Here is a 27,014-nt window from a genome sequence, read left to right as displayed (position 1 = left end):
CACAGAATTACCATATGACCCAGAAATCCATTCTAAGTAAGCACCCCAAAGAACTGAAAACGCGACTCAAAACATACTTATAGATGTTCACAGCAGCACTATTTGTAAGAACCAAAAGGTAGAAACAACCTAACTGTCCATGGCCCATTAAGAGATGAATAGATGCATAAATTATGGTGTATATACTTTATATATATATATATATCTAAGCGACCGTTGGACTGGTAGTTATGATGTGCACTTACCACCAGGGAGCAGACACTCAACAGCACAGGAATGGAAACATGGAACAGGCTGATGAATCTCCGAGGGAAGGGGGGAGGACGGAAGAAATTAACCAAAGATTTTATATGCAGATCCATGCACCGCTGGGGACCCTCAGCCTGGCCTGAGGGGATTTGGCCAAAACCGGCAATCCAACATCTCCCAAGGAATCCCGGATTGTGAATGGGTTCAGGCCAAGCTGAGGGACCCCACTAGTGCATGAATCTGTGCACCGGGCCTCTAATATACATATAATGGCATATATACCATATTCTGAGTTACTTCTTAAAGGGTACGGGGTTATTTTGTGGTGATAAAACTAGACAGAGTTGCCCTAGCTGGTTTGCCTTAGTGAATAGAGAGTTGGCCTGCAGCATGAAAAGTCCTGGGTTCAATTCCAGTCAAGGGCACATGCCCCGGTTTGGGCTCGATCCCAGTGAGAGGCATGCAGCAGGCAACCAATCAATGATTCTCTTTCATCATTGATCAGCTGATCAATGATTCTCTCGTCATTGATGTTTCTATCTCTCTCTTCCTCTCTGAAATCAATAATATAATTTTCAAAAATATATAATAAAATATATATTTTTAAAAACTATATAGTTGATAGTTGCACAATGTTGTAAATGTACTAAATACTACTTAATTGTTCAGTGTTAAATGTTAATTTTATGTTATACAAATTTGAGCCCCGCTGCTGTGTTTTAGTGGTTAGCATCGACCCATGTACCAGGGGCACAAGTGGGCTCGATGTGCATGAGGCAGCTGATGATTCTCTCTCATCATTGATGCTTCTATTTCTCTCTCCCTCTCCCTTCCTCCCTGAAATCAATAAAAAATATTCTTAAGGAAAAAAAAGAGTGAACAGAAATATTATATGCACTTTCTACTCTATTTCCCTATTTATTGCAATCAGTAATTACAAAAATGATAGGTGACTACAAGTTAAGCAGGTGAGAAGGGACTTAGTGGAGGGCACAGAGAAGCAAACTCAACGTTTTATGATTAGCTAAGTGGCTTTCTTGGCTTTAAAAGCATTTTTTTAAAGTTGTACCTGATTCCATCTATTGTCAAAGATGTTGCAGAAATATTAGTGGATATGACACATTTTCTAATTCCAGGTGGTGGTGGTAAAAATATTCTCCTCTGTTGATCTAAAACATATGTAAAAGGAAAATACTAACTTATAACATGCATTTGTCAAATTCAAGTTTTGAAAAAGTAACTTCTTTGCATTAAAAGTTATATTCTTTACCTCTTTAATTATCTTGAATTCAAAATACAATAGCAAAACTATTTTCCCTCACCTTTCACTGTTAATGTTTCTAGATCCATGAACTCAGTTTATTATTGCTAAAATAAACCCTACACCAGACACCTTTATGTAGGTCATAGCTCCCTTTAAGAATATTTTAAAACTGTGTACCTCTTCTCTATTAAAAGACACTTATGTACACACACACAAAATTCAAACAATTCCCATCCAAGGGCTATTGATTAAGGACCTGATTAAGGACCTCTCTCTGCCTTAAAGATTGATTAGCTAATTAGTTTTTAGTTTTTCAGTGTCTATCCAATTCATGACTACCTCTCTAAAAAGTAACACCCACACATTCTGAAGGATGGGCCCCAGCAGCAATGCTTATCGAATGGTACTTGCTCTGATTTATGGCACCAAGGATAAACATCTCCCCCAAGTTGGGCCAATCTGATTCTCCTATGAATGTGGAAGAAGGTCTGAGAGACGCTCAGTTTGATTAGGCTAGTCTCTTGCAAAGAGGAAAAATAAACTTGCCATAGGAAAATCACTAATGAAAGTCAAGGAGAGAAATCTAGTCTAAAGAGATATACAAATGCAACAGACTTGAGAGTTGACAAGAGAGTATTTTTGAGTTCCTTACGAGGCCTGGGTGTAAATTAAACAGAAAGATGGATTTGGCCTTTAAGAATAAAAATTAAAATTTTCAGGCAATCAGACAGAAAAAGCAAATCACTTACAAAGAAGTAATTTGTAAACCAGGCTGGCCTCAGACACCTCCATAGCAACATTCAATGCCAGTAGACAACTGAATAACGTCTATCAATTTCTAAGGAAAAGTATGATCCAAGAACATAAAACCCAGCCAAGACGTATTTCAAGTATAAAGGCAAAAGCTGGACATTCTCAAACATAAAAGAGCAACAAAAAATAGTATTCAAGCCCAGCTGGCATGGCTCAGTGGTTGAGCACTGAACTATGAACCAGGAGGTCACAGTTCAATTCCCAGTCAGAGCACATGCTCAGGTTGTGGGCTCAATCCCCAGTGTGGGGTATGCAGAAGGCAGCCAATTAATGATTCTCTCTCATCACTGATGTTTCTATACCTCTCCTTCTCCCTTCCTCCCTGAAATAAATAAAAATAATTATTAAAAAAAATAACACTCAAAAAAATTAACAAAAGTAAGCCAATCTAAAGTTAACCAAAAGTAATGTAGGAATGAAAAAAAACAGACAACACAGTTTAAAAAAATTGATGGTAAACACTAAATACATCTGAATAATATAATAATAAAAATTAGAAGAGGATATAGAAGAGTAAAAGTATTTAAGTACTCGTAAGATAAGTAAACAGATCAATCAAATACATTCTAAAAGAAGATATTAACTTCAACTTAGTACTTTTCATCTTGCTAAACTTTAAAGCAAACTTTTATAAAATATTACCTCATGTGGTAAAGAATAACTTGAAGTTTAATAATTTCTTCAAGTAAATTCAAGTAAAATTAAATATATTTTTTAAAAATAGTGCCCTGGCAGAGCAGCTTAGTTAGTAAGAACATCCTCCCAATATGCCACAGCTACAGGTTTGATCCCTAGTCAGGGCACATACAAGAATCAACCAATGAATGTGTAAATAAGTGGAACAACAAATCAATGTTTTCTCTCGCTCTTTCCCTTCCTCTCTCTATAAAAAAATCAATACATAGCCCTAGCTGGTTTGGCTCAGTGAATAGAGCGTCAGCCTGCGGACTGAAGGGTCCTGGGTTCGATTCCAGTCAAGGGCACATGCCCAGGTTTCGAGCTCGATCCCCAGAAGGGGGTGTGCAGGAGGCAGCCAATCAATGATTCTCTTTCATCATTGATGTTTTGATCTCTCTCCCTCTCCCTTACTCTCCCTGAAATCAATAAAAATATATTTTTAAAAAAGAATATTTACTTTATATGAAAAAATATAGTTAATGGTTAATAATAAAGCAACCATAGTTTTTAATTAACTTATAAATTTCAAAGCAAATTTTAAGTCATTAGATCAAATCCCCAGAAAACAATAAGAATCTTAAATATATAATAATGACCTTAAGAATTCCCTTTTTAGATGTAAAAATCTGTAAGTAGATTTCAATATCGAGAGCAAGGGCCTAATATCATCACAAAAGAAATATCCATAATAGCATGTGGTCTATGGTTATTTACCAACACATATATTCCTGAACTTTTTTTATTAATATGAGAATAATCGCCTACTAAATAAAAACAAAAATACACATTAAAAAAAAGTAAATGTTTTTTACACTATGTTACTAGTAATGCTAATCCAAATCAAACTCCAGTTAAAATTAATTTCTCTTTAGTTTTATAAATCAAATCTCTGATAAGATAGTTTTACACAAACACTCTAAACCTCATTTAACAACATTTATCATGAACAAATATCAGAATAAGAGTTTGCATATGCTCTTTGAATTTACACCATTCTTGAAAAGTAGGTTAATATGTGAATACTTAAAAAATCCAGTGTTGCCCTGGCCAGGTAGCTCAGTTAGTTAGAGCATTCTCACCAAGGTTGCTGGTTTGATCCCTGGTCACGGCACTTACAAGAATCAACCAATGAAGGAATGAATAAGTGGAACAACAAATCAATGTTTCTCTCTCTCTAAAAAAAAGTAAAAATAAAAACTAAGAACTCCCACTGTGTTTAGTCTCAGATATATATGGATAAGATTTGTAGAAGCTCTGTGGCCGTGGCGAATAAGGCTTGACTTATGGTGCTACTATCAAGAAATGATAGTCCTTATTTTGAAAAATTACCAACAATATTTTTGTTCCAGTGGAAGAAGACGTAGGTCACTCTTTTTTCTTTTATAAATATATTTTATTGACTTTTTACAGAAAGGAAGGGAGAGAGATAGAGAGCTAGAAACGTCGATGAGAGAGAAACAGCGATCAGTTGCCTCTTGCACACCTCCTACCGGGGATGTGCCCGCAACCAACGCACATGCCCTTGATTGGAATCGAACCTGGGACCCTTCAGTCCGCAGACCGATGCTCTACCACTGAGCCAAACAGGCTTTGGCACGTAGGTCACTCTTAATAATGCTTAGGGGCATGTGGAAGACCCATGGAAAACACTTCAAGAAAAAATCACTTCTCTGAAGGGATGCTGGTTCTCTTAATGATCTGTTTCATGTTCTGGGTGTTAAGTTACAAAGGTGAGCACATTTGTGAAATTCATTGACCTAAAAATAAACATTTAGGATTTGCGTGTGTACTATTATGCACATATGTGATTTTTCAAAAAAATGTTTTTTTAAAAATCAGTCAAATGTTCTATGCTACTGAGGAATTACCTGTTGTCATAGATCCATAGCATGGCAATATTAATAAGCCATCTAGAGTGGTATCTTGAACATCATAATCATAATCAACAGACTCTGCCATCTGAAAAAGTAATTCACAACTTTTTTCTATTTCAAATTGACCTGAAACGAGGGGAGAAAACACCATCAGCAACTAAATAGCAAAATTAATTTAAGAGTGAAAAAAAGGCCTTCTAAATTAAAATCAGTTTTGTATAGCAGTTACTTTAAATTTCTCATTTGATCTAAAGGAGATGAACACGTAAATTGTACCAAATCTCAACAGTAAAATAGAAAATAGAAGAAACACCAGTTTCCAAGGAATTTAAGTTTCTAAAGAAATAAAAATGTTTATAATCTTCTAGCCTTTCATGTTATTTAACATGTTTCTTGAGGAAGATTCAGTAAGGTTAATCATTAACATAAAGGATTCTAGTCCAGGAGATACTGCATTTAGGTGTGTTTTAAAATACTTAAGTGATCTTAAAATAGCAAAGTGATTATTGCAATGTCTCAGTTCTAACATCAGTACAAGGCAAAGTAGGAGGAGAGTGATGAAATGACTCATTTCCGTTAATTAGGGTGCTATTACTTGAAGAATCACATTAATCTGGGATTTTTGTCCTACAAAAAAGGCTCATCTATGAGACATGGATTCCACACCTTATATGCTGCTATCAAATAGTATCACCCAGCCGAAACCGGTTTGGCTCAGTGGTAGAGCGTCGATCTGCGGACTGAAAGGTCCTGGGTTCGATTCTGGTCAGGGGCATGTACCTTGGTTGCGGGCATATCCCCGGTAGGGGGTGTGCAAGAGGCAACTGGTCGATGTTTCTCTCTCATCGACGTTTCTGGCTCTCTATCTCTCTCCCTTCCTCTCTGTAAAAAAAAAAAATAAAAAAAAATAGTATCACCCAGCCACTCAAAGGAGAGAGGAGCTGGTAGGATATCTTTTGAAATAATGAAATCAATCATTCAGATTCAGGACTGTTTAGTGTGGTAATACTTCTATATGAGATAGACTACTAAAAATATTAATACCTTACCATTTAATATCTTTCTACTAAAAAATCAGTGTGTTTTACATGTTCACTATTGAGACTGGCATTTTTAATGGCAGTGTAGAATTGTCTTACAGAAGATATAAAACCTATAACTATTTAAACTGTCATAAAAAGCTGCAGTAACATGAGCAGTACCCAGATTTCTCAGCAAAGATAGCACTTTATGGTGGTGCCATGTGCCCTCTCATAAACAGTAATCTTAAACCTGATACTAAATGCTCACCAGTCAGAAAAACCAAGATGTCGCCAGCCATTTCATTCAAATGGATATCCATGGTCACTTTCACAATCTAAAACAAGAAACACAAGCATAACATACCAGTGGAAATACAGCCCTCTACCCCAACCTTCCCTTGTTCCACAGAAAAGTTAAATTTGGTTCTCAAAAGTCTTAGGAGAGCCTATCAGAATAATAGGGAACTGCCTGGCCAGGTGGCTCGGTTGGTTGGAGCATTGTCCCATGCACCAAAAGATTGGGGGGGTCAATTCCCAGTCAGGAGGCAGGTGTTTCCCTCTCACATCTATGTTGCTCTCTCTCTTGATTTCCCTCTCTCTAAAAATCAATAAAAAATAATAATAGCCTAGCCAGCATGGCTCAGTGGTTAAGCACTGTCCTATGAACCAGGAAATCATGGTTCAGTTCCTGGTCAGGGCACATGCCCAGGTTGCAGGCTCCATCCTCAGTGTGGGGTGTGCAGAAGGCAGCTGATTAATGATTCTCTCTCATCAATGACATTTCTATCTCTCTCCCTTCCTCTCTGAAGTCAATAAAAAAAAAAAGTATATTTTTAAAAATGATAATGGGGAATAAATATAATATAAAACTATACAATCAACTAGAATCACAGATATAAAAAAGATGTAAAGTAATACCGCTTGAATATATGCAGTATTTTCTTTGTCTCGTGGGCCGATCAAATTGCAGAATTTTTCTCTGACTGGGTAAAGCCTTCCAGGTATATCAAATATTGGACAATTTCCAAAGAATGCAGAGAGCTTGGCTAATTCCATAGTTGCTGACATCACTACGACCTTTAAATGCTCCTTCCTGCTAGGAGATTTCTCATGAAATAGCTTCTTCAATAAACCAAACAAGATGTCCTGAAAGAAAAGTAAATTTCTAATAAGTCACAAGTATACATAACAACCTCTTTTTAAACATTTTGTTTTCCTAACCAAAGAATCCCTATTTCAATCGATTAAAATATGAGGTAATCCTCTATACAGTAAAAAGCTACCCCAAAGTAAACTGCCTAACAGATAACCAATATATTAAAATACTCACTGTAGTTAGAGTTCTCTCATGGGCTTCATCCAAAATAATGACACTGAATTTGGTAAGATTTGGATCTCCCAGAATATGTTTCAATAAACATCCATCAGTCATATATTTGATTGCTGTTTCCTAATGTTTAAAACACAAAGTTTTAAGCACAGTGAGGAATTAACAGTAGTGATATACATAAAACAATGGAAGGGAAAAGAAAGACAGTAGCAGTGGCTACTAGGAAGGCAAAGACAGTATTTTAGAGTCACTCTGTGCCATAACTGATGACCATTCCCATTAGGAACCATATGTAAGTCAGGATTTATTTTGTATCTGGTATGAAATTAAGGAATCCCAAGAGAATGTAAATTGTAACTATTAACTATTAAAAAGAAAACAATTTTAAACTTGTTAGTGCCATGAATATAGAAGATGCTCAGTACAAAATACTTTCTGACTTTGTTAATTTAGTTGTCAGTTTTTCATTGACTTCAAGAATACAAGCATACAACATGGATGAACCTTAAAAACATTAGGTCAAATGAAATAAGCCAAACACAAAGAACAAAATATTGCATGATTCCATCTTTGAGATAGGCAAATGCATAGAAACAGAAAGTAAAATAGTAGTTACCAGGGGCGGGGGGAAAAAGAGGGGATAAGGGTTACTATTAACAGATACAGAGTTTCTACTGGGATAATGACTAAGTTTTGAAAAATGATGATGGTAACACATTGTGAAAGTACTTAATGCCAGTGAATGGCACACCTAAAAATGTTTAAAATGGTAAATTTTAATGTTATATATATTTTAAAATAAAACATTTTTAAAGAATACAATCTTAAGTTACATGTAGGATCCTTGCAGCTAAAAAATAAAATAAGAGAATTTGTAAGAAAAAGAAACATGCCCTAGCAGGTTAGTCTCAGGGGATAAGAGTGTCAGCCTGCCGACTGAAGGGTCCCAGGTTTGATTCTGGTCAAGGGCACATGCCAGTTTTGTGGGTTCAGTCCCCAATAGGGAAACGTGCAGAAAGCAGCTGATCAATGATTCTCTCTCATCACTGATGTTTCTATCTCTCTCTCCCTTCCTCTCTGAAATCAATAAAAATATACTGAGAAAGAAGAAACATAACTGTCACTTAGAAACCAACTGAGAACGGAGAAAATGGATTAAACAGACATTCCAAAGCATTAACAATGGGCAACAAAAATTAATTCTAATCTGAGACTTTGTTTCACTAAAAATATAAGTAGAATTTCAAAGTTAAAATTTTTCATAATTTTCTTCACTCTGTCCATAAATGTACAGTACTTAAACAAATACCAACAAAACTTTTGTACCTTAGAGCTGCAGTCATCAAAACGAACTTGGTATCCTACTTTGGATCCCAAAGTGCATTTCATTTCTTCAGCAACCCTCTGAGCAACTGATATGGCAGCTACTTTTCGTGGTTGAGTCACACCGATCATTCCATGTTGTGAAAACCCTATCAAAACCAGAGTAAAAAACGCAATAATGTCAACAGTTGCTTCTTATTAGAGCTAAATTGTTTCTGGTCAATCAATATAAACTATTCAAGTATTTTTAAAACTCTGCAAAGTAATAACATGCTATAGTATTACATTTGTGTCACAGAAATTTATTAAAAATAAGAGTACGCCCTCTCCAGATTGGCTCAGTGGGTAGAGCCTCAGTCTGCGGACCGAGGGGTCCCAGATTTGATTCCCGCCAAGGGCACATGCCTGGGTTGAGGGCTTGATCCCCAGTAGGAGGTGTGCAAAAGGCAACCAATCAGTGATTCTCTCTCATCATTGATGTTTCTCTCTCTCTCCCCCTCTCCCTTCCTCTCTAAAAAAAAATCAATAAAATATATATTTTTAAAAAATACTTTTGAAAAGGAAATGCATCTGACAATTGATGAGTTTTCCTCCATTAATAGTTATTAGTAAAAAAATAGTGGTATGTCTTAATCAAAGGCATCTTAGGTTTGATGCATAAGAGTAAGTTAATATATAAACTAAGAAGTTTTTATTTGTTTATATGAATAATATCCAATATAATTTTATTCTTTATTAACCTTATGCTAGAAAGTTTTAGCATAATAAAGTGAAAGGCACTTTAAGGGTAATTTGTTAGCTGGTGTTAGCACAGTCAGGAAGTAAATACCTGATAATGCTCTGGAGAAAGAACCAAGAAATACTAAGAAATACTAATGTCAGCAACAGGTATTAATATATCCCTCTCCCCGAAAATGATTTCAATACCCAATGGTTAATAGTCTACTGTAAGACTACCTTGTTCTATAGCAGAGAATCAGTATATACCTATAATTTTACTTAGGATTATTATAGTAATTAAAAATGGAAAATTTGCCATCTCAACTAATCTCTGAATCTAAAATAAAACCATAGAGAAGCAGGGAAGATGTAGGGACAGAACAAGAGAAGAATTGGGTCTGTAAAACCAATAGTGGGCATTTGTGGTGTAGAGGATTTTTAAAAATATATTTTCATTGATTTCAGAGAGGAAGGGAGGAGAAAAGATAGAAGCATCGATGATGAGAAAGAATCACTGATCGGCTGCTTCCTGCATGCCACCCACTGGGGATAGAGCCCACAACCTGGGCATACGCCCTTGACTGAAATCAAGCCCAGGACCCTTGTTTGCAAGCCAATGCTCTATCCACTGAACCAAATCTGCCTGGACAAGAGGGTATTTTTTTAAAACTCCCCAAATTATCCCAGAATATCATTACCTGCTTCATATAGATATTTTGGAAGTTGGGTTGTTTTACCACTTCCTGTATTTCCAGTAACAATAAGGAAGGAATTGTCCCTCACAGCTTGAATAAGCTTTTTTCTTTGTGTTTGAATAGGAAAAGTTGGAGTAGTTCCTCCCTCCTGTGATGTGCATCCTTTGTCTTCTGTAATGAGAGAAAAAAAACAACTGTGCGATTAAAAGGCCCGTAAAGATATCTTTGACTCAATTTTCCAGAACTGAAGAGAGAGAAAAAAAACAATAAAATTTGCGGGTTGGAAAACATTAACCAATGACTTATCAATTAAATCACGTAAGTCTAATTTGTAAGTGAAGGTTTACAAGCCCAGAACAACTTTTTAGCTAAATCTAACAAGTTGAGCATTTACTAATGCGTGACTCAAAGTTAGCCTAGTACCAGGCAACGTATACGCAAGTATACCTGTACAAAACCCAACTTTATTAAACAATAGCTCAAAAACTGGAACCCAGCAGAAAACTGTCAGCTGAATTAAGAGCCACCTGTGTCTGCTCCTGATTCACAGTTCAAGTTAGGTCCCTGCTCAGAGTGACATATCCCAGAAGGCCAAGTGGTGGGTAACCATGGAAACTGGCTCCTAGAAACCGGCTCCCTCTCTATACAGTACCCAAAGGCAGGCTGGCGACCCGACGAAAGCGGAGGGGGGGGGGGGGGGTTTAGGTGGGTAGAGAACAAAGGCTTTATGTGCCTGGGCTTCGGGGTTCACTTTTTTGGCCCCCAGAGGGTTTCCCCTCAACTTGGGTCTGGGACCGCCCCCCTCCAGACCAAAGTGCACCCATTGGACGCAAAGTTCGCTTCCGGCTTGGAGGGCGAGCAGCAGGCTGCGGCCTCCCGCCCACTCCTCCCTGCCGGCCCCAGGCAGACTTTTATGCCCCCCACAAGCCCCCAGCCGTAACACTCGCTGGCCAGGGCAGCGTCCCGGGAACCGCACCTCTGTCCGCGCCGGAGACAGCCGAAGGCCGCTCTTCCTGGGGGTCTCTGGGCCGCTCTCCCTCCTCTTGCCGCCTTGGCGCCCTGCCCGCGACGGTGGGAAGCCGGGACATAGACCTGGCCCCGAGCGGAGCGGAGCGCGTCCACCGAGGAGGGAGACCGGAGGGGAAGGCGGAGGCGCAGGCTGATGACGTAGCGGTGTTTACTTCCGCGCGTACGGCTGGGAGCACCTCGATGACGTCTCGCGAGAGGCGGGGAAGCTCCTCCCCCGCGCCGCGTGGTCCCCGCCGCCTGCCGGAGTGCGCTGCTCCTGGGGCGCGAAGCCATCCATCCCCAAGGGCTGCTGGGCCTCCTCCTGTCCTCGTGTGCGCAGAGGAGCCGGCGACACCCTCTTCCCAGGCCCGGCGGCCACGGCGCCCTCTGCCCTCACGCCCCTGCCGCGATGCGGCCCTTTGCCGGGGCCTTCCTAGCTTTTGGCGCTCCGCCATCCATTCGCGCCTAGCTCGTCCCCAAATAAGCAGAGCTTCTAGTTTCGTTGTGTCCAAAACTTAGGTCCCCTACGCTGTTCATTTCCTTCATAAAATGCATTTGAGTGTATTCATACGTTTCTTTTCTTCCCTTTCCTCCAAGTAGACACGAGGGATTTCAGAAAACCATAGTACACACAGAGCCCAGCAAAGCCATTCAAAGTGAGTAGACCGTATTTGTTGGATATGCTGGATGGGTGAATGAATGGTATCCAGAGGAATTAAGCTCATTCTCAATTCGGTGTGGATTCCTTGGGAACCACAAGATCTGAAGAGTTAGACAGAGATAGGACTACTTTTCAGCAAAGGTACTTGGGGGAGATCTTTTCTGTTACAGAACTTTCCAATTTTGTAAATAGTGTCAATATCACAAAATCAACACAAGAAGATTGTTTCTTGGGCTTGTCAACTGTTTCTGCTGTTAGAATTGACCAGCTGGGTGGCTCAGAGATTGAGCCTCGACCTATGAACCAGGAGGTCATGGTGCCCATAACCAGTCAGGGAATGTACCCGGGTTGTGGGCTGGATCCAGTGCGAAGCATGCAGGAGGCAGCCAATCAAGGATTCCCTCTCATCATTGATGTTTATCTTTCTCCCTATCTCCCGTCCTCTCTAAAATCAATATATATATTTTAAAGGATTAACCAACACAACTCAAAAGTTGTGACTTCACCATTAACTATAGGCCACTATTCCCCTCTCTGACCAGGTTTCAAAAGCTGTCCTGGGTGGTGTTTTTCAGTGGTTAGTGCTTAGGTACACACTGAAGATGACAGGAAAGACGTGGGCATACGCCCAAAAGGGAAAATGCACCCAAAACAATATACTATTGAATGTCATTTGTAATTGAAAAAATTTTAATAAAAAAGCCTCGGGGTAGTGGGGGCATGTAGGGATTGAACAAAAAAGAAAGCGAGAACTCATGAACATGGACAACAGTGTGAGGATTGGGGGTGTGGGGGTGTGGATATGAATGGGGGATAGAGGTGGAAGTGGATTTTCATGAGGGTAGAAATATCGAGTGCTATGATATGCGAAGCTGTTAACTGTTAAGTTCTTGTTAAACGAAGTACATAATGCTATGGTTTTGTGTCCAAGTTTTTAAGTATTTTAAGATGTATGTATAAGAAGTTTAATTAAGGGTACTATGACCTCCGATGGATTAGCTGGTTGGGCATAGTAACCTGGCAATCAGAAGTTTGTGGGTTTGATTCCCAATCGGCACAAACCTAAGTGTGGGTTTGATCTCCCCTCAGGGGCATCTGTGAATGAAAGCTTACCTCGATTTTTCTCATCGTTTCTTTCCCTCTTCGAAATCAATAAAACAAATTGTCAGGTAGCGTCCTTTGTTTTCCATTTTTAAATCTTATTCTTTTTAAAAATATATATATTTTATTGATTTTGTACAGAGAGGAAGGGAGAGAGATAGAGTTAGAAACATCAATGAGAGAGAGTCACCGATCAGCTGCCTCTTGCACACCCCCTACTGGGGATATGCCCGCAACCAAGGTACATGCCCTTGACCGGAATCGAACCCGGGACCCTTGAGTCCCCAAGCCGACACTCTACCCATTGAGGCAAACCGATCTCGGCAGGTGAGCATTTTTTAAAGGGACTAATTAACATCTCCTAAAATGCAAGTTCATCAAATTTTGAATGATACCAAATGAAGTACAGCTTTCTCACAACTATATATATATTCAAAACTTATGTGCCAGGAATAAATCTGGTAATAAGAGAACATCCCATATTTCTCTCATCTGTTCAGGGAATCTCCCAACCTTCTGGAGTATGTTAGAAATTCAAAGTATTACAATTCAGAAAAAAAAAAAAAAAAAAAAAAAAAAAAAAAAAAAAAAAAAAAAAAAAAAAAAAAAAGCAAAAATACATTTGTAGTACAAGCTAGGTATTGGTAAGTTCAGGGCAAAGTATTTCCATACAGGGCAGCTATATCAGTGACATAGTAAAGTTACTTTTTTAAGAAAATGAGCAGAGTCATATCAGACCAATGATAGTTACCATTTATTGAGCACTTAGTAGTCAAACATTGAATGTATATTTTTCATTTATTCCTTACAAAGAACCAGAAAGGTAGGTTGTTGTTATTCCTAATTTCCACATGCGAAAATCAAGGCTCACATACATGTCCAAGACAACAAAACAAAAAGGTAACAGGACCAGGATTCAAACCACACTAATAACCACTTTAATATAATGGAGTTATCTAAATCTTGATGCCTAACGTAGTATTTTATTCCAATGTTTGTTAATAAACTATTACAGAATAACTATTCTTGTTTGAGAACCACCTAATAAGAGTATCCAGAATAAAACCTGTAAACCAAGAATGAAGAAAAGTAAACATAAAAACCGTAAATGTTATTTAACATTGATTTTAAAAGCAAGGGCAATTAAGACATGTTACCATTAATAACCATGTGCTTCAGGCTATTTCAAACTGAAAGATCAACAATTATTTCCTGCCCAGTGAGCTTACAAATTACAAAGGCAAACAAGAAACAAATATAGAGTGAAAATAGAAAATATGTGGGTTTAATATGTGAAGAAAGGTCAGTGTTCCCAACAACCATCATTGAATCTATTTCCTATTTTCTTTGGGTAGTAAAAAAACCTGAAAAATTATATTTAAAGAAGTGTGAGAAATATGAATTCCACTCTGCTGCTACTGCTTTATAATCAGTCTTTCAAAATGATCTTGAGTCGAAGTAATCTGTTTCTTTTCCTTTTTTTAAATATTGTATTTCAGGAGTCCCGATATAAAGATTTCAGTTAGTATCACAGGACCAGTAAGTCACCAAGCAGTCATTCCATTCATCAATGACATAATTTGAGAGAGTTTAGTAAAGATTGAGACAATTCTACCATTGTTAATGAAAATTCATGCTTTACAGATATGCATATGATCTTGAATAAATGTGTGGGATTCCCATCATTCTATTAGTAAAATAAGGCCTCTTTCAAATGAAGGTTCAACAATTACTCTAACTTTCCATTCATTCATTCATTCATTCATTCATTTAATGATTCATTTATTCATTCATGTATTCTTTCAGTATTAGAATGAACAACTTTTATATGTACCCCTTTTAATAGCCATACAGGGACATAAAAATGTAAGAAATGATCCCTACCTTCCATGGCATTACATATATTCAAGAAGATATAAAATATTTAGAGGAGGAAAAACTAGAGGGATCAGAGAAATCTTTTTGGAGTTAGTGGCATTTGAACTGGGTTTTGAAAGTTGGGAAAATTCCAAGAAAAATGTCAGGAAATCTCACAAAAGCATGAGATGAAGATACTGTTAAGTATGGATTATGGGGAAATCTGCAAAATTAATGTTCTATCTCTAGTAATGGACTCTGTAAATCTCTCACTTGCCTGAAGGTGGCAAGCTGGGTTTATTTGAGAAACTTCAGCACCAACATTATCTGAAAGAAAAAGGAAAGTATTGCTTCTCTGGGGGAAAACACACACACACACACACACACACACACTTTCATTGACATTTATCTCATAAAATCAGAAAGTGGAAAAGATTAAAAATTACTATCACACTCACTTAAATAATGTGCATATTTAGTACTACTTATTTTAAGGCACGTAGATTTTATATTAAAATATTTTTATTTTAATAATTATTTTATTGTCCTTATTGATTTCTGTTATGATACAATGTTTTCTTTAGAGAAAAAGGAGCTTATATTTTTATTATTAAAATCTGTGATAAGCATTGTTTATAAGTTTAGTGAGGGGTGTTTAGGTTTACTGAGGAGTAACTTCCAAATAGTAATTTTAGTAGATAGTTGTGAGTTTTATGAATTTTTAAAAATATATATATTTTATTGATTTCTTACAGAGAGGAAGAGAGAGGGATAGAGAGCTAGAAACATCGATGAGAGAGAATCATCGATCAGCTGCCTCCTGCACACACCCCCACTGGGTATGTTCCCGCAACCAAGGTACATGCCCTTGATGGGAATCGAACCTGGGACCTTTTAGTCTGCAGGCCAAACTAGTTTCAGCGAATTTTATGAATTTTGACAAGTGTATGTGCTTTATAATCACTACTATTATAAAGATATAAAAGTTTTATCACTCTCACAAAGTCCCTTATGCTGCCTTGTGGGGAAGCCCTTCCTTCACTTCCAGGCTCTGACGACCACTGAGCTGTTTTCTGTCTGTACAGTTTGACCTCTTCTGAAATGTCTTATGAGTGGAATAATATAATATATACTCCTTTTTGGTCTGGTTTTCTTCATTCAGCATGGTTTCTTTGAGATTCATCTATATTTTAATATAGTTGTAATATCAATTATTTAACCCTTTTTATTACTGAATAATATCCCATTATATGAATGTACCACAATTTATCAATTCCTTAGCTGAAAGACATTTATATTGTTTCGAGTTTTTGGTGATTATGCATAAAGTCACTATAAATATTCACACACAGGGTTTTAGGTGATTACCTTATACATTTTTCATTTCTCCAGAAATAGAATTGCTGGCTTGACTGATAAATGTATATATATATTTTTAAAAAATATATTTTATTGATATTTTACAGAGAGGAAGGGAAAGAGATAGAGAGCTAGAAACATCGATGAGAGAGAAACATCGACCAGCTGCCTTTTGCACACCCCCTACCGGGGATGTGCCCGCAACCAAGGTACATGCCCTTGACCGGAATCGAACTCGGGACCTTTCAGTCCGCAGACCGACGCTCTACCACTGAACCAAACCGGTTTTGGCTGATAAATGTATATTTATAAGAAACTGCCAAACTGTTTTTCCAAAGAGACTGGACCATGTTGCACTTTGACCAGCCATGTAGGAGAACTTCAGTGGCTCCACATCCTTGCTAAAACTCAGTGTTGTCTGTTTGTCTAACCCTTTTCATTAGGAAGTGGTGGTATGTAATTACGATTTTAATTTGCATACACCTGTGACACTGGCATTAAACATCATTTTAGGAATTTATTTGCCGTCCACATATCTTTGGTGAAGTATCCTTTCAAATCTTTTGACAACTTGTGCGTGGGAGAGAAGGGTTTTTATTTTCTTACTAGTATTATTGAGTTTTGAGAGTTCCTTATACATTCTGGATTAAAGTCCTTTATCAGATACATGCTTTGCTAATATTTTTGCCTCGTCTATAGCTTGTCTTTTAATTTTCTTAATCTTGTCTTTCAAAGAGAAGAAATCCTTAATTTTGATGAAGTCCAAATCATCAGTGTTTTTCCTTTGGATTGTGCTTTTGCCTAATCCAAGGCCACAAAGATGTTCTGTGGAGGCAGTCTCTTGTGAGGACACTGTCAGGGTGCAAGAAAGCTATATATAACCTTAATATGCAAATAGACCAAACAGCAGAACAACCGAACCATCAGGGAGCACATGTGGAACATGGTGGATGTTGGCAGCAGGGGGCAGAGCGCAGAAGATGGTGGGCATCGACTGTGGTGGGATGGTGGAGCAGGTTAGTAAGCCCGCCAGACCATGACAAGGCACCAGTCACTGTCATCAGGGTGAGCCTCTGGTAGTTACTGAAAATTCTTTGCTTCTATGCACTGTGATCCCACCGGGTACACGGACCTGCTGCCGGTGCCGGAGCTGCTGCTCAAATCTGCTGCTAGCAACCAGCGCTGGCCCTGATTGCTTGGCGCTGTCAGTGGGTGTGAGTGGTGGCTGCTGGCCCCAATCTCCCCTGCGGGCTTCTCCACCTCCCTCTGTTCCTGAGGTGCAATCAGGGCAGCAGCTGCCTCTCACACCTGCTGTTGGTGCAGGCCCCAATGGGTGCAAAGTGGGGCCAGCACCACCAGCATGGGGGAGCAGAAGTGGTGGGAGCGGAGATGCAGGCAGACAGGGGACCTGGGGCTGCAGCTGGAGAGGCCGGCCAGGCAGGGGTGCAGAGCATGGGCCGCCACCTGCCCCTGTGTCCACCATAGTTCTTTTCAAAGGGCACAAATTTGTGCACTGGGCTCCTAGTTTCCATAGAATAGACATCCCCTATTGAAGATGAGCTCACAACAACAAAATGAGGAAATAAGTCATCATGAGAAAGATCAGGAACCCCAACAAACAGGAAAACTGGACCCCAAGAACTAAAAATAACAAGGAAATTTAAAAGGGACCATTAGTGCAACTTAAATTAAAAAGATAATAGAAACCACAATGAAACAAGAAAGCATTATGAAAGCAGATTTTCTTAAATAATAAAATTAAACATTTTAAAATAAAAACATATCCACTGAAATTAAAAAAACTTGAAATAGTTTAAACAAATCAAGAGAAAATCAATCCAGTATTTTCTTTGTATATTGGAATCATATAGGGTGGTACATGTTTGACCCCACTTTGCGAATTTTTATAAGATTATTATTTTCAGGTTGCTTTTTCTGCTGGTGTTAATGCCTTTCTAAAGTCATATGTTTTACTTCTTTTGAAATTAACTGTAGTCCCCATTGTATTGACCAGGGAGGCTCCAAATGCAACTATCACTTTTGTTTATTTCGGAATTGGCAGATGTAAAACATGAAGCATGGGCAGTTAGGGGAAGGATAGACTCAGTTCTTGTAGTCACAAGAAAATGCACCCCTGGCTGTTACGTCTTGCTTTTTAATTTGTTCCTTTTCTCTGATCTAAAGAAATTAGGACCACAGGTAGCCACGTGCACCCCGACCACCGTTCCTCACCACTGTGACCATTCCCCTGGGAAACACGAAGCATTTCATAAGCCGGTCCTAGTACCTAATAACAAAAGGAAAACCCATGGCAGATCAGGATAATGACTTTGTCTTCCTGTAATGATGGGGGTGGGGAGGAGAGGGGGGAACCAGCAAAACCTGATCCTGCATAATAATCTCTTTGTTATTCACATTTCCTCATGAATTTTAATGTCCCATCCATTTTCTCACAACTTACCCCCACAATTCTGTGGGAGCCTTTGCAGAACATTATTCTCTTATCTTTCTTTCTTTCAAGAGTGTAATTATTCAATCTAAACCAAAAAGCTTTATTTAGGATGTTGCCTTTTTTTACTGTATTGGTCAAAAGAGCTGGTTTAGGTCCACGTTAAATAACCTAGAAAGATCAAGCTGGGCACTTACGATTTTTGCACTGTTTCCTATAGGTATGTTACTAAATGTTAACGTTTATTCTGTAATAATTACCTGGAACATCAAGCAATCATAAAATTGCGCCTTTTAAACGAAATCATAATCAGTTGCATTCTCAAAGGTACACGATTTTGTTCTGTGTTCTAAAAGTTAGGGAAGCACTTGCAATATATCTTCTTCCTATTCCTCTTGAACGGCATAATCGTATTGAAATTCAGTCCTGCCCTGCCACCACCCACCTGCTTCCCTGTGGTTCCCTGTTCACCTGTGGCGTGGGTGGGGGTTGGGGGAGAGGAGGGACCAAGAGGTAGTCAGTGCAGCTCAGTTGTTCCGGTTGTTACACTTATGGTCCCTGACCTCTTATTATATAGGATCACCTCAAGAAAGCTGATTAAAGAAAGGATCTTATAATATCATGGTTTCCTTACTGAAAATAACTAAGAACAAATGCTGCTAACAAATGACTAGCACATTTTTTTTTTTTACATAATCAAATAACATGGTTTTCAATTAACCTTGAAAATTCCTAATTTCTTGATGGATGACCATCAATTTATTAAATACTACCATATGTTTGGTCCTATAATAGTTGAGGTATGTTCTTTTTAAAATTCCCGCACCATTAAGTACTGTCTATAAGAATTTTGATTCCTACATGCTATACACTGAGGCTCAGAAAGATTAGGCAAACTTGTCCAAAACCAGATTACTTAAAAAAAAAATCAGTGCATGCATGAATATAATTTCAACGAGGCTAAAATAAATATACATTTGTGATTTAGGAATTTCAAAGGGTCAGATAAGTTGGTCCAAAAAGTACCGATGGCAATACAAAATAAGACATTTAGTTAAGCGAACAATTACATGTGCTTACTCAGTGGCAGGCACTGTGCTAGATATTTGGGGGAATGTAATGCTGAACTATATAGACTTTGCTGTCCAAGTGTATACCATACTGCATGGGGTGCATCAGTAAATAGCAATGATACAAAGCAAAGCATGGGGCTGGAACACGGTTAGAGACCATCGAAGGAGGAGGAAGTAGCTTCAACTTGCACTGAGCTGATTAACTTAAAAGATACAACCAGCCACCAAGAGGAGTGTGGAGAGGGTCAGGCTAGATGATTTTGCGGTAGCTAAAGAAAAACACTTTTCTCCTCCCCTAGCTCTACTTATTGAAATATGGTAGCACTCATATGTGGGTAAAAACTGCTGTTTGAATTTTAACCTTGCTATCTGACTTCGACCTTCGATTACTTGCTTGAACAATAGGGTAGTTGCAGGAGATTGACTCCCACTGACTCAGTAGCTTCAGGGGTAGAAACTGTAGATAACCTTTAGTTCTGCTTTTGTATTATGGGCAAGATAGGGCCACATTCCAATGTCAAAGCAGGGTGTGACTGGGAACCAACCCTGCAGGCTGTCCCCAGTCTTTAGAATTTAGTCCTGAGGGGCCAATCAGGGTTAGCCGAGGCAGTGACATCAACGACCTGAGTAAAACCCCTGGACTGGGCGAAATTTGCTCTCTTCCGCCATGCTGCCGGCGTGAGTGGGACAGCCCATGCTAGCATGGAGATGGCTCTTTTGTTTATTGCATCGGACTTGGCTCCCTGGTGGTCCTTGGGGATCATGACTGGAATCCCCAGCCAGGACCATGAGGGACCCCCATTCCGGAGAGCCAGACTGGCCGCGGTAGGTGTGTGTTTGTGTTTTTCTGTGAGCGCTCTGGAGGGACTGCCCCTCCATCGGGGCTCTCACCTGGGTGTTTACCGGCTGCTGCATCAGCCATGGTTTGAGTCCAGATTCAAATCTGTAATAAATTCTAGCATGCTTAATCAAATTGGCTCCGGTGGTCCATCTCTTGGGGACTCGCTTCGTAACACTTATGTATTCTGAGTTCAAAGCTAATCTCACAACCTACGAGTGTGCCTAGGGTTGAGGGTTTGATTCCCAGGCAAGGGCACATCCTCAGCCCCTGTTGATGGGCCCATGCAGGAGGGAACCAATTGATGTGTATCTCTCATACCAATGTTTCTCTCTCTCTCTCTCCCTTCCTCTCTCTCTCAAAAAAAAAAAAAAAAAAAAAAATCAATTGAAAAAAAATATCCTGGCGTGAGGACTAACACTTAGACACACACAAATCTCGTTGAGAAGTTTGCATTCTAGGGCAATTCCAAGTGAAATGAGAAGGAGTAATGAAAAAACAAGTATTGATAGATATCTGCGATGAGCATCAGAGCTAAGGCCTCTGCTCCCGCGGGGCTGGGGTACCGAGGGCCCAGACCGCCTCCAGGGGAGGCCTCCTGATTGTGACATCACACGCATCCCCTTGGCGATGGCGCTGCAGGCCGGGAAGGAAGACTTCCCGTGGAGAATCGCCAACAAGATCGGTTCCTGGAAGCGTCGCCTGAGTAGCACTGAGTGGAGGCATTCGGGGGAGGCTGGAGCCTTGTGACCAGGGAACCTGCCTCCCCCCGTCCCCCCCGCAACACTGGGAAGGGCCTGCGTGTCAGCGATGAGACATGGGGTACGATGTCACCCGCTTCCAGGGGGACGTGGACGAGGACCTGCTCTGCCCGATCTGCGGCGGCGTCCTGGAGGAGCCGGTGCAGGCCCCGCGCTGCGAGCACGCCTTCTGCGGCGCCTGCATCGCGCAGTGGTTCTCGCAGCAGCAGACGTGCCCCGTGGACCGCAGCGCCGTGACGGTGGCCCACCTGGGCCCGGTGCCGCGGATCATGCAGAACATGCTGTCCAAGCTGCGGATCGCCTGCGACCACGCCGCCTTCGGCTGCAGCGCCGTGGTCCGGCTGGACGGCCTCACGTCTCACCTCAGCGACTGTGAGCACAACCCGCGGCGGCGGCAGGGCCAGCAGGGCGACGGCCTGGCGGGGCCCCGGGAGGAGCTGCCGGCCCGCCACTGCCTCCCGCACCTGCGCGCCCTGGTGCAGCAGCAGCAGGCGCGCCTGGCCGAGCTGGAGAGGGCCTCGGCCGACCACGCGCTCCAGCTGGCCGAGCAGAAGCGAGCCATCCAGCAGCTGAAGGCGCACCTGGCCCCCGACCTGCAGGGGGGCCCGGGGGAGCCCCGGGGCGAGGCCGGCGAGGAGGTCCTGCGGTGGGTGAGCTCCCTGCAGCCGGCCAGGGTGACCCGCTGGGGCGGGATGATCTCCACCCCGGACGCGGGCCTGCAGGCCGCCATCGAGCGCTCCCTGCTGGACAGCGGCTGCCCCGCCCCCCTGGTGGGCGAGCTGATCCAGAACGCCCACGAGCGGAGCTGGCCGCAGGGCCTGGCCACGCTGGAGACCAGGCAGACCAACCGGCGGTGCTACAAGAACTACGTGGCCAAGCGCATCCCCGGCCGGCAGGCCGTGGTGGTGATGGCCTGCGAGAACCGGCACATGGGCGAGGGCATGGTGCGGGAGCCGGGCCTCATCATGATCTTTTCGCAGGGCGTGGAGGAGATGTAGGTCTCGGCGGGCTGTCAGGTGGGAAAGCCAGAGTCCCTCCTTTGGCCTAATTCCTTCCCCTACGAGGTCTGTTGAGAAAGTCCCCATCTCGATATCTGTTTTCCTGCTCAGGGTCTCTGGTTGCAGACATTTTCAGGAAGCACAAGCATAGTCACCGTCTCTGAGGGAGGAATGTTGCACCTTCCCCTTCTCCAAAACCAGGGGCCCCGCGCAGGCACGCCTGTGGACCCTACACCTTGAGAGGGCAGCGTGGGGGAGCCGACATCCTAAAGGAATAGTAAGGGTGGAATCGAAACCCTAGACACAACGAGCCAATAACTGGCCACCATCGAGGTCCTTGGGGAAGACGGGGCCTCCGTGCCAAGCAGCACCTTATAACCACGAGGTCATAGGTAGATTCCCAATCAGGGCACATGCCTGGTGTGGGGGCTAGATCCTCAGAAGAGGGCGTGCAGGAGGCAGCTGATCCATCAATGATTCTCTCTCATCATTGATGTTTGGATGTTTCCATCTCTCTCTCGCTCTCCCTTCCTCTCTGAAATCAATAAAAACCCAGGCATATGCCTTTACCGGGAATTGAACCGTGATCTCCTGGTTCATAGGTTGATGCTCAACCACTGAGTCATGCCAGCTGGGCAATAAAAAACATATTAAAAAAAGAAAAAGGACTGGGAGTGCAGTGGAGGGATACCACTTGAAGGGTGCAGGGAGCAGTCATATGTTCCAGCTCCAGGACAATGAGCTCAGGAATTTGGAGACGTTGCTATACTTGGCCTGGTTACCACTTTTCTTCCACTCGCCACGGCCCTGACTGCCTTATCAAGGCCCTTCCCTGCCTGTCCTCGTCCTCTGAGGAGCCAGGGAGCTCAGCTCAGGCTCCTGCTTCCCAGGAGCGGCTCTGCAGGTTGTGCAGGTTGTTACAGGTGCTGCTCCCGGTGCTGACTGCGCCAATAATAAACCTTCCCCTCAGCTCTCCAAATCCTTAATTCAGCATCACTCCCCTTCGGGTGAAGGCTTCTCCTCTGCTCTGACCTTCTTCTCATCTTCACTCCCCCTCCTCCTTCCTCACTTGGTCACCTACCCGTGTCTTAAGAGCGAGCCCTTGTTTTGGGAGGCGGTCTGCCTGGGCTTAGTGGGCACCTCACATCTTCTTTGCCCTCAGTGCCCTCCCACACCTTCCCTCCTGCCTCCTGCTCTGAGCAGCCAACCCTCGCTCTCCGGGGATCTGAGTTTGGTTTTTTTCCAGGGTCTGCCTCTGCCTCGAATTCCACGCCTTGTGCTCCTTTCCACCGAAGACATGCACGCACCTCTCCCCCATGTCCCATCTTTGCTTTGGAATCGGGATTCCATCGCAGGCAGGGAAGCCCTCACCCCACCCCGTGCCTCCTAACCGAAGAAGCGAGTGTGAAGGACACCTGGACCCACCGACGACCTGCTGTGCTTGTCAAACCTCGATACACCCTTTTGTAGGCACTTGCTGCCACCTCTTCCCTGTCATGAGAAAAAGGAAATATTGTTTTCCCTGAATAATAAATATATATTTTAAAACTTCTGCCCTGCAGATGTGGCTCCATGGATGAACGTTGGCCTATGAACAAAAAGGCCACTGTTTGATTCTTGGTCAGGGCACATGCCCAGGTTGTGGGCTGGCTTGATCCCCAGTAGGGGACGTACAGGAGGCAGTCAATCAATGATTCTCTCTTATCGTTGATGTTTCTCTCTCTCCCTCTCCCTTCCTTTCTGAAATCAATAAAAAAAAATTTAAATTAAAAAACTTTCTTTTAGCCGGGACCGGTTTAGCTCAATGAATAGAGCGTCGGCTTGGGGACTGAAGGGACCCGGGTTCGATTCCGGTCAAGGGCATGTACCTTGGTTGCGGGCATATCCCCAGTAGAGGGTGTGCAAGAGGCAACTGATCGATGACTCTCTCTCATCGATGTTTCTAACTCTCTATCTCTCTCCCTTCCTCTCTGTACAAAATCAATAAAATATATTAAAAAAAAAAAAAAACTTTCTTTTAGTAGCAAAGAAATGGAAGTGAAGGTAATTGAATAATACTTTAACTTTTTATTGATTGATTGATTTGAGAGAGAGAGAGAGAGAGAGAGAGAGAGAGAGAGAGAGAGAGAGAGAGGGAGGGAGGAAGGGAGCAAGAGAGAAACATTGATTTGTTGTTCCACTTATTTATGCATTTATTGGTTAATTCTTATATGTGCCCTGACCAGGGAGCAAACCCACAGCCTTGGTATATCACCATGATGCTCTAACCAACTGAGCTACCCAGCCAGGGCATATTTTAACTTATTCAATTACCAAATATTTTTTCAGTTATATTTTTTTGCTGCTGAGAGTATTAAGAGGGAGTTTTCACCCTCTGTTGATAATAGCAATCCTTCTGCAAAGCTATTTGGCGATTTAAATTCAACTGTCCAAAACAGTTTATGTCCCTTTATTCCTTCAGTTTTACTTCTGGGATGTTGTTTTCAGGAAATGATTAGACATACATTTTTTAAAATAATGCAAAAAGATGTTTCTCATCATTTATAACAATAAATAAATTTAAATAATCTAGGTTGCAAAAATAGGAACATAATTAAATAACTATGTTTCCATATGATGAAATACATATAGTACTAAAAATAACTTTACAAAGACATTTAGGATTTTAATGGCACAGGTTATAAATGTTACGGTTGTATATAATACATGTTTATGTATGTAACCTATGTATATACATATATAATCAGTGTGTGAATATGTGTGTGTGTGTGTATGACTGAACCAGCTACATAATTTGTAGGGCCCAGTACAACATGAAAACGCAGTACCACTTGTTAAAAAACTATCAATAACGCCAAGACAATAATGCAATAGTAGAGCCTCATACCAAGTGTAGGGCCCTTCTGAACATGAGTCCTGTGTGACTACACACATCCCATGCCATTGAAGTTGTCCCTGACGATAGGAAAAGAGAGAAGGAATACATTCCAAAATATCAACAGCCATTAGCTTTGGGCTTAGGGATTAATGATGATTTTTGTTTCATGCATTTTATCTATTTTCAAAATAGACATATATTTTATAGTCAGTGAAAAAAATAGTATGTCTTTTTTTAAAACCCCAAATAATACTGAAAGCAGCACTACAGTGAATTGCATTATATTTTGGTTTTAAAGCCTTTTAAATATCCATCTTGGGTCACTGGGCATAACAGATCATCTTTTTTAAAGATTGTATGTTACATTTTTAAGTCACTGTAAAGACTATCGCAAAATATAAAGATGAAATCAGTTCTTGGCTAAGCGAAGAAAGCAAGCCAAGCTGAACCGCAGATACCATGTTCCCATCTATTTCTGTCCCATGTTTGGACCCCGAGCATTTCCTTGAATGGCACAATGCTAAAAATGCCTCCTCCGGTCTCCTAGACTACATTCATGCACTTGAGCCCGCACCAGCACAGGCAGGAAGACCTGCAGGAGGCCGATGGCGTCCTGAGCACTAACCAGTGCGAGGAAGGATTCAGCAATATTCTTTTTTCCCCTCTAAATGGAAGAAAGGTTGCATCTGGAAGACAATGAAAGACACCTTAAATGCGAGAGCACCGGGTCAAAAAATTACCCAGAGGGTATTTGCAATGCCTTCTAGAAGTTACACAGAGAAGCCTTAGGTTGAGCTAATGACTTATAACGCGTCATTTGGCACTAATGGGGTACAAGAGTCAAGGCAAATCACTCGATCCTTTTAGTGCCCTCGCAGACAATCTGTCTACCAAGGTTTGCCCCCGCAGACCCTTTGGGTGCAGCCTTCACATGTTGGTATCTTCTCTGCTGCACGGACACTCAATTACCTCCCTTCCCTCCCCTCCCCCCACACAGCAAAGAGGAGACTCACACTAATTTTGTGTCTAGTCTGTAAATGTGCACACATTTAAATTTTACTCGTTCAACCCTAGCTGGTTTGGCTCAGTGGATAAAGCAACAGCCTGCGGACTGACGGGTCCCGGGTTCGATTCCAGTCAAGGGCACATGCCTGGCTGTGGGCTCCATCCCCAGTGGGAGACGTGCAGAAGGTGGTTGATCAATGCTTCTCTCATCATAGATGTTTCTATCCCTCTCTCCCTATCCCTTTCCTCTCTGAAATCAATAAAAATACATTTAAAAAATAAAAAATAAATTTTACTCGTTCAGTGATTACTTGCTAATTTAACAAATTTCATGGCAGCGTCTCTATTTGCCAGGGACTGAGCTATCAATAGCTGTTCCTGGGGATAAGCACCCCGCAGTGTAAGCCTGGTCCCTGTCCTATTGGGGCTCATAGTTTAATGGCGTGCAGTTTACTTTTAAGGAAAAGACCCAAAACAAATTATGAACAATTAATAGCAAATAAAGGTACTATAAGATGTTATTTTTTTTGTTAAAAACAAAAGCAAAGCAAAATTTTTAGACAATTTGGTTACAAGCACACTGTAGTTTTATTACAATTTGACCACAAGGGAAAGGCTTCTGGCAGACCCAGGATTCCTTCTTGATAGAAATATTTTATGGGGAAATTTAAAAGGTATATATTTTATTGATTTTTTTACAGAGAGGAAGAGAGAGGGATAGAGAGCTAGAAACATCTATGAGAGAGAATCATCAGTCAGCTGCCTCTTGTACACCCCTGCACTGAGGATGTGCCCGCAACCAAGGCACATGCCCTTGACTGGAATCGAACCCAAGACCCTTCAGTCTGCAGCTGATACTCTATCCACTGAGCCAAACCGGTTGCGGCAAAAGGTAATCTTTTTTTTTTTTCTTTTCTTTTTTCTTTTTTTATAAAACGTAATCTTTTTTGATTGCATAGAAAAGAATGTTTGTTTAAGGTCACTCAAGTCAGTTACATGGATGGGTGATCCATTGCCCCAAAATAAACCAGTTACAATTCAGAAAACTCCTTATGCAT

At 41.2% G+C, this 27,014-nt stretch overlaps 2 protein-coding genes and 1 long non-coding RNA gene across 8 annotated transcripts in view; 2 read left to right on the top strand and 1 right to left on the bottom strand.

Moving 5' to 3' along the window:
* The window catches only part of DHX40 (DEAH-box helicase 40), a 32,757-nt gene extending 21,579 nt beyond the window's left edge, over positions 1-11,178 (bottom strand). For 4 of the 6 annotated variants that reach the window (XM_036451457.2, XM_036451454.2, XM_036451456.2 and 1 more), the window contains exons 1-8: positions 10,945-11,134; positions 9,972-10,139; positions 8,557-8,702; positions 7,231-7,350; positions 6,819-7,046; positions 6,169-6,235; positions 4,873-5,004; positions 1,319-1,418 (exon numbers count right to left, since the gene is read on the bottom strand). In XM_036451457.2, the coding sequence (XP_036307350.1) occupies positions 1,319-1,418; positions 4,873-5,004; positions 6,169-6,235; positions 6,819-7,046; positions 7,231-7,350; positions 8,557-8,702; positions 9,972-10,139; positions 10,945-11,056 (1,073 nt within the window). In that variant the 5' untranslated portion in view covers positions 11,057-11,134. Of the gene's footprint in view, positions 1-1,318; positions 1,419-4,872; positions 5,005-6,168; positions 6,236-6,818; positions 7,047-7,230; positions 7,351-8,556; positions 8,703-9,971; positions 10,140-10,944 lie in introns of all 6 variants that reach the window. The other 2 variants (XM_036451452.2, XM_045586375.1) reach the window with 2 other exon arrangements.
* A 1,739-nt stretch (positions 11,179-12,917) lies between these two features.
* Positions 12,918-26,182, top strand: LOC123652923. Its single transcript, XR_006742497.1, has 3 exons — positions 12,918-13,065; positions 22,101-22,105; positions 26,172-26,182. It is a non-coding gene; the product is annotated as an uncharacterized LOC123652923 (long non-coding RNA).
* LOC118726547 (E3 ubiquitin-protein ligase NRDP1-like) lies at positions 20,771-22,086 on the top strand. The gene has a single exon (XM_036451484.2). The coding sequence runs from the start codon at positions 21,132-21,134 to the stop codon at positions 22,071-22,073; it is 942 nt and encodes a 313-aa protein (XP_036307377.1). The 5' UTR covers positions 20,771-21,131; the 3' UTR covers positions 22,074-22,086.
* Positions 26,183-27,014: the final 832 nt, after the last annotated feature.

Source organism: Pipistrellus kuhlii, unplaced genomic scaffold (assembly GCF_014108245.1).
Source record: "Pipistrellus kuhlii isolate mPipKuh1 unplaced genomic scaffold, mPipKuh1.p scaffold_m20_p_22, whole genome shotgun sequence".
NCBI classification, from domain to species: Eukaryota; Metazoa; Chordata; class Mammalia; order Chiroptera; family Vespertilionidae; genus Pipistrellus; species Pipistrellus kuhlii.
Note: the sequence above shows the minus strand (reverse complement) of the source record. Positions and strands in the feature narration are given on the sequence as shown.